The 7,459-nt window shown below is 44.7% G+C and overlaps 1 protein-coding gene across 1 annotated transcript in view; it reads right to left on the bottom strand.

Moving 5' to 3' along the window:
• Window positions 1-6,741, bottom strand: part of TMC7 (transmembrane channel like 7) — a 42,280-nt gene extending 35,539 nt beyond the window's left edge. The window contains exon 1 of the mRNA XM_075830181.1: window positions 6,631-6,741. Within this exon, the coding sequence (XP_075686296.1) occupies window positions 6,631-6,652 (22 nt within the window). The 5' untranslated portion in view covers window positions 6,653-6,741. The remainder of the gene's footprint in view (window positions 1-6,630) is intronic.
• Between the last annotated feature and the right edge of the window lie 718 nt (window positions 6,742-7,459).

The following is a 7,459-nucleotide window of genomic DNA, read 5'->3' on the forward strand; positions in this document are numbered from 1 at the left end:
GCCTCGGCAAAGAAGTGCAGGGCACTTCTTTGCCACGTAATTTGAGCTGTTCTTCATTGAACTCAATGAAGCACAGCTCAAGATTTACGAGCGTCTCAGACGGCTCGCAAGATGCGAGGAGGAGCATTTACGTGTGAAACGAGGCAGCCGTTTTCTCTTGAAAACAGTCTGTCTTTTCACACGTAAATGACAGCTAGCGTGTGCACATACCCTTATAAATAAAAAACACTGCTGTAATCTACATTACAGCGCCGATCACATCATGTACAAGATAGGGCACTTATAATGTGGTGACAGAGCCTCTTTATATTAAGACTGGCGTGTGAAACACCAGTCGTAATAAATCCCCCGTGTATTTTTCCCCATTACAGCACGTCCAGTAAGCGCTCTATGTTAATATCACCTGTGTTATAGAATAGGCTTTTCACAAAGACACTTTCGGGACGTCATGAAGTGAACATGCAGGGGTGGACATACAATATGTGCAACCTGGGCACAGGGGCCTAGTAAGTAAGGGGGCAAACTACCAGCCTAAAAGCAGTTTCCTTCTATTAGATTGCACTCATTTCCTCACAATTACTGGTGGATTGCAAGGGTATGTTCACACGCTTAACCAAAAACGTCTGAAAATATGCAGCTGTTTTCAAGGGAAAACAGCTCTTGATTTTCAGCAATTCTTTTTTTTCGCTGCGTTTTTTACAGCCGTTTTTGAAGCAGATTTTCTATAGAGTCAATGAAAAACACCTCAAGAAGTGACATGCACTTTTTCACGGGCGTCTCTTTACACGCCGTTTCTTCCAAACGGCCGCGTAAAAGAACGCCTCGTCGGAACAAAACGCTGTATTTCCCATTGAAATCAATGGGCAGATGTTTGGAGGCGTTCTGCTTCCGATTTTTCAGCCATTTACGGCCCGAAAAACGTCCGAAAATAGCCCGTGTGAACAAACCCTTAGAGAGATACAAGAGTGCACTCAAGGATGAGCTATTGGAGAACAAGGGGTCCATATTACTGTTCTTGCACAGGGGCCCTCGACTGTTGGTATCCACCACTGTGAACATGTAACTGCCTCCGATCTCTACACAGAAGCAAAATCAGGAACAAGTGTGAATTTCACCCTAATTCCAGCCTCTGGGGCCCTATAGTTACATAGTTAGTACGGCTGAAAAAAAAGACACATGTCCATCAAGTTCAACCAAGGGATGGGAAAAGGGAAGGGAAACATTTCTACACATAGGAGCTGATATTTTTTTGTTCTAGGAAATTATCTAAGCCTTTTTTAAAGCCATCTACTGTCCCTGCTGTGACCAGCTCCTGTGGTGACTATTCCATAGATTCACAGTTCTCACTGTAAAGAAGCCTTGTCGCCTCTGCAGGTTGAACCTTTTTTTCTCCAGACGGAGGGAGCGCCCCCTTGTTTTTTGAGGGGGTTTTACAAGGAACAGGATTTCACCATATTTTTTGTATGTGCCATTAATATATTTATATAAGTTAATCATGTCCCCCCTTAGTCGTCTCTTTTCAAGACTAAATAGGTTTAATTATTTTAATCTTTCCTCATAACTTAAATTCTCCATGCCCCTAATTAGCTTCGTTGCTCTTCTTTGTATTTTTTCCAACTCCAGGGCATCCTTTCTATGAACTGGAGCCCAGAACTGAACTGCATATTCTAGATGAGGCCTCACTAATGCTTTGTAAAGTGGCATTATTACATCCCTGTCCCGCGAGTCCATGCCTCTTAATACACGACAATATCTTGCTGGCCTTTGAAGCAGCTGATTGACATTAATAGTGCTATTAATCACATCCTCTATATCATTAATAAATAAGTTGAATAATAGTGGTCCCAGCACAGAACCCTGGGGTACACCACTTATAACCGGGGACCATTCAGAGTAGGAATCATTGACCACAACTCTCTGGATACCGTCCTTGAGCCAATTCTCTATATGATCATAAGACCCCCTTTAAATATCATACTGGGTAGTATGGGGGTCACTGGGATTCCTGCTGGTTTTACCATCCAAATATGTATAAGTAACTACGCTAAATATTCATATTACTCTCGTCACATATCTTCAGGTCCTGCAGAACTATAATGTTCTCTGGTACGTACTCATTTTAGCGCAAACCTCTGATGAGCCTCTTGCTAGGAGACGGTCATTCACAGGATCAGAAGAACCAAGCAGCCAGATGTATAAAGGGCAAGGTCGATTTGCTAAATGCCTTGGCCGTGGTCTTGTCCAGACCATGACTTAGTCTGTTCCAGACCATACGATACCATAAAGCGCCTGTGTCTCTCCCAGTTTTCCTTGTTCCAAGAACCAAGGAAAGTTTTAGAGGAGAGGATAAGGAGCAGCTGGACGCCCCTTAAGACTATGCCAAAATTGAATGTCAAGATGAGCAAGATCAGTAGGTTTTCCAATACTTAGGCCCCTTGCACACGACTGTGTTCGGTCCGTGATATACAGTCCGTATTTCGGCCACATTTCCCAAACCGAACACAGTGCAGGGAGCCGGGCTCCTAGCATCATAGTTATGTACGACGCTAGCAGTCCCTGTCTCGCTACAGGACAAATGTCCCGTACTGTAATCATGTTTTCGGTACAGGACAGTAGTTCCACGGAGAGGCAGGGACTCCTAGCGTCGTACATAACTATGATGCTAGGAGCCCGGCTCCCTGCAGTGTGTAAGGTTCGGGAAATGTGGCCGACATGTGGACCGTATATCACGGACCAAACACTGTCGTGTGCATAGGGCCTAAGGGATTTTGTTCCCCGCAAATACGGATCCGACGGCTACAGATACACATCCGTAATTGTGGAAACGTCCATAGACTGGTATGGGTGAGTCCATGCCGCAATTGCGGTCAAGAACAGGACATTTCCTATCATTTGCAGATCATTTCATTTCTACGGCACGGACACACATCCGTAAATATACGGAAAGGTGTCCGTGCCCAATAGAAATGAATGAGTCCGCAATTTCATGGGTAATTACGGATGAAAGCTACGATGGTGTGCATGGAGCCTTAGCGTTTACCCTACGTGTGAGTGTAAAACACAAACTACATAACCATCTGTTATAAAGGGATAGAAGGGCTTGTCCACACTTAACAGAATGGCTGCAGAAAATGACACACACACACACACACACAATTCTGGCTCCACCACATCATCTACTGCCCGAGTCGTCAACCCAGCGAGCGCAACGCTGGGAACAATTCAGTATAACTGTTTACGGAGTTTTTATAATCTCCTGTAATCTGTGCGGAGAGATGGATGAGGAACGGATTCTAGGTTAAATAGGACACTGGTTTTTCAATATGAACTTAGTGAATTTGCTTAATCCATTATTTGTCAGTGTGCACTGAATCATGAAAAATAGGTCTGACCAAATCAGGCATGTCCAGGTCATAGTTCAGCTCACACATTGTAACCTGCATCCACCAGAAATGTTCAGTCCTGGGCTTGTGAAGGCGGGATGTAGTTGCGGACACGGGAAGCATAAAAAAAAAAATAACATGATCCTTTGGCACTTCGGTCAGTTTAGTAGTAAAAATTAGACCCCAGTACTAAGGAATCAGGAAAAAAGTGAAGACCCTATCAAAAGCTGCAGAAAATGTTGGACTATTCGAGCAATTCTCCCAGGAAAGGTAAAAAGAGGATGCGGTGGATAGAAATGACTTTACTGGCTCGGTGTCTTGGGGTACTCGGGACCCTTCACCAGACTTGTCACAATCACGGTTCCGTGTATCAGCTCTTTTGTGAAAAGGAAAATGGAGCTTTAGGTCAATCCGATTGCCTTAAAGCCCCCACACCTTTCACAAAGAGGTTCCGCAGCAGGGCTGGGCAGTTTGTATTACACATTGCAGCAGTGCCCTCATAAGAGTGGCAGCCACTGCACACAGTAATATACTCACTTCTCCACACTCCTGACAAGCAGTAACATGAGCAGCCAGGCACTATTTACATGACGGATCTCTTTCCAGGTTTCCATCAGGAGATCGCACTATTCTACCTGTCAAGGGCAAAGAAAACCGAATGGTACAGAGCCATGACGTCAGTGTGAACAAAGCCAACCTGACCAAGGGCAGCACAGGGCTACATTTTCAGCAGAATCTGTCTATGTGATAAATCTCTTTAAAGGCTAGGTACACCTTTGAAATCTTTTTTTTTTCCCTCCAATATAAATTTAAAAAAAAAAAAATATATATATATATATATATCAGTGTAATTGGTGTAACTTTCAAAATAAATGTAATTAAAAATTGTTTTTACGATACACCTGCTTCATATTCTGTAAACAGAGCAGCTGTATCTTGCGCGGAGACCTCAATCCATCACATCAGAGGCACTGACGGGTTGAGAGTCAGTGGGTCCTGCATGTCTGTGACACGCAGGGGCCACCTGTTACATCACATCTAAGGGTATGTTCACACGCCAACGCCAATTCCGTCTGAAATTACGGAGCTGTTTTCCGGCGTAAAAAGCTCCAGAATTTCAGACGTTATGACAAGTGCACGCGTTTTTCGCGGCGTCTTTTACGGACGTAATTTGAGCTGGTTTTCATTGGAGTCAATGAAAAACAGCTCCAATTACGTCCCAAGAAGTGACATGCACTTCTTTGAGGCGGGCGTCTTTTGACATCGGCGCCTAAAAAAAAAGCCTGTCTGCACAGAACACCGTAAGACCCATTGAATTCAATGGGCAGATGTTTGCAGACGGTTTGGAGACGTTTTTTCGGCCGTAATTCGAGGTGTAGAAGGCCTGAATTACGTTCGTAAATAGGGCGTGTGAACATACCCAAACACAAATCGTCAGTCCCGCGGACCTGACAGATACAGATCTTGTCGAAAGATACAGCTGCTCTGTATACAGGATACAAAGCAGCTGTATCTCAAGAAGTTCAAATCGGTGTCTGGTTCAGCTTGAGGTTTTTTGTTCATCCAATCCGTCAACGGAACGGTCGGCTACGCTATTGTTTCCGTGAAGAAAAACAGAAACCTTACGGAACGGAAACCAAATTGAAATGGAAGCATTACTATTGAAATCTAAGGTAACGCAAACGGAAGCTACAATTTCCATTTGGCTTTCTGTTCATCTGACGGAATGAATGAACAGAAACAAACGGAACTAGACGCGGATGTGAACGAGGCATAACATTTATTTGTAATAAAAAGTATGTTGAAAATTGCACCAATAACACATTTTTATTTATATAAAAAAAAAAAAAAAAAAGAAAAACGATTTTAAAAGTGTACATAGCCCTTGTCTCCTAAACACAGAAAAGTTGTTTTTTTCTTCCGTTTTTTTTCTACAGAGAAGCCTATGGGAAAAATTCCACATCCAGAGAATGCTGCGTTTGGAACAAAACGCCACTGACCGCAAAATTGCCTAAAAAACACCACAAACCAAAACTTTTACTATAGACTTTAATGTAACATCTGGCCGCACTAAAAATCACTGTAAAAACGCCGAACCCCCTGTTCCTCCTCACTGCTCGAACCACAGGGAGGAGGAGCTTGAATGGAGCGGCAGTCGAGCATGCGCAGTGCCGCTCCACTCAATGTCTATGGGAATGATGGAAACAGCCAGGGACAGCGCTTGGCTGTTTGCGGAAGTCCAATAGACATTGAGTGCAGCGGCGGGCATTTGTCCGTCTGCAGCTCCATTCAAGCTCCCCAACCAGGGGGTGCAGTGAGGAGGAATGGGGGGGGGGGGGGGGGGGGGGTTGGGTTCCCGCGATCAGACAATTTTCACCTCTCCTGTAAATAAGGGATAATTGTTCATTCTGGCACAAAACAGCGACTTGTGGCAAAAACAGCAACTAACGTTAGCGAATGTGATCATGCCAAAAATCGAGGTTTCAATTTCTACCAACTGACGCATTGCGGTAACTTGCGAATCGAAACGCAACCCATTCACTATCATTAGGTGCAATGTGGCAGCGTGACATTACGATCTTATGTCGTACGGCCACAAGTAGCTCAAAATGTAACACTGCAGCTATTCACAGCATCGAGGCCATGAAGTACGGGACATGACCAACAAGCAAACTGATTGTCACATCATTGCGCTGGTGGGGGACCTCCAGAGTACCGATGCGGACGCGGCGGGGGATTTAATAGGGGAGTACTGTGGTTTTATTTTAGAACATTTGCTGCTGCCAGTTTAATTTTTTTAAATCTCGGACAACCCCTTTAACAGAAACTAACTTAAAGGAGTACTTTATTTTAGACACCCCCTTTAAATATGACCTGTTAGGATAAACGGGACAATTCATATAAACCCCCTTTAAAAATCCTACTGACATTTATTTTTTTTTAAAAATCAACGTTTCCCTACGTAAAAATTTGGAAACAGAAACACAGGGAAAAGCATTAGTGTGAACAAAGCGCAAGATATAAAAGGAGATAAAGTTTGATGGCGCACTCTGCTCATAAGTATGCCCCAGTCCAGCGTACAATTGACTCTATATGAAGAGCGCTGCAGTATGTGTGACTGCCCTGTAACTTCAGCAGCCAGTGTAAAGTATGTACAGGCAGGTGGCCGCATCTACATTACGTCATAGTAATACGACTTGTGACGTCATAGAACGAGTGCATGTCAATTTCAGGTGGCGTCACCTACCGTTATCAGCCTCGGCGTCCATTATGCCCGGGCTCCGGTCGGTCACACTGACGACTTGTTCGGGACTCCCTCCACTTCTAGGCAGGACTCCACTAAGCCCCTCCCGAACTCCGCCCCCCCCCCCTACTCACACGACAGTTGCCATGATCACTGAGGAGGGTCTTCATTTCCGGGAGTTGTCTGATTGGTTGGGAGGCTTGAGGGGGCGCGTCTTAGTCCAGGTGTTGTACACAGGAGAGGGGCGTTTGTAAAAGCACGTGACTGAAGAGTGAACACCTGAGGGGAAAAGGATGTGACACACCGAGCGCAGGATTCATAACCCCAACCACTGAACATAGCCATGCTGTCCTCTGAGTAAACCTGCTGCGACAGTAACCCTAACAGCATCATTTACATCAAGTTACTGTTTAGTTTTTTTCATACCTGTGCGTAAACTCCAGAGAACACCCCCAAAAATGCCTTCCAGAGAGTGCCCCTTAAAAACACTAGATTCCACAGAGTGCCCCATTAAACAGTGTTTGCAAGAGAATGCCCTCCATAAACTTTTTTCCAGAGTGTCCCCATAAACAGTGCCTTCCAGAGAGTGCCACCAAAAACAGTACCTTCCATAAAATGCCACCACAAAGGGTATGTTCACACGAGGGCGTCCGTAACGGCTGAAATTACGGGGATGTTTCAGCCTGAAAACATCCCCGTAATTTCAGCCGTACCGGCATGTGCAGGCGCTTGAACGCCGCGTCCATTACGGACGTAATTAGCGCTGCTATTCATTGGAGTCAATGAATAACGGCTCTATTTACGGCCAAAGAAGTGACAGGTCACTTCTTTG

The sequence above is a fragment of the Rhinoderma darwinii genome, chromosome 6 (genome assembly GCF_050947455.1).
Source record: "Rhinoderma darwinii isolate aRhiDar2 chromosome 6, aRhiDar2.hap1, whole genome shotgun sequence".
Taxonomy (NCBI): Eukaryota; Metazoa; Chordata; class Amphibia; order Anura; family Rhinodermatidae; genus Rhinoderma; species Rhinoderma darwinii.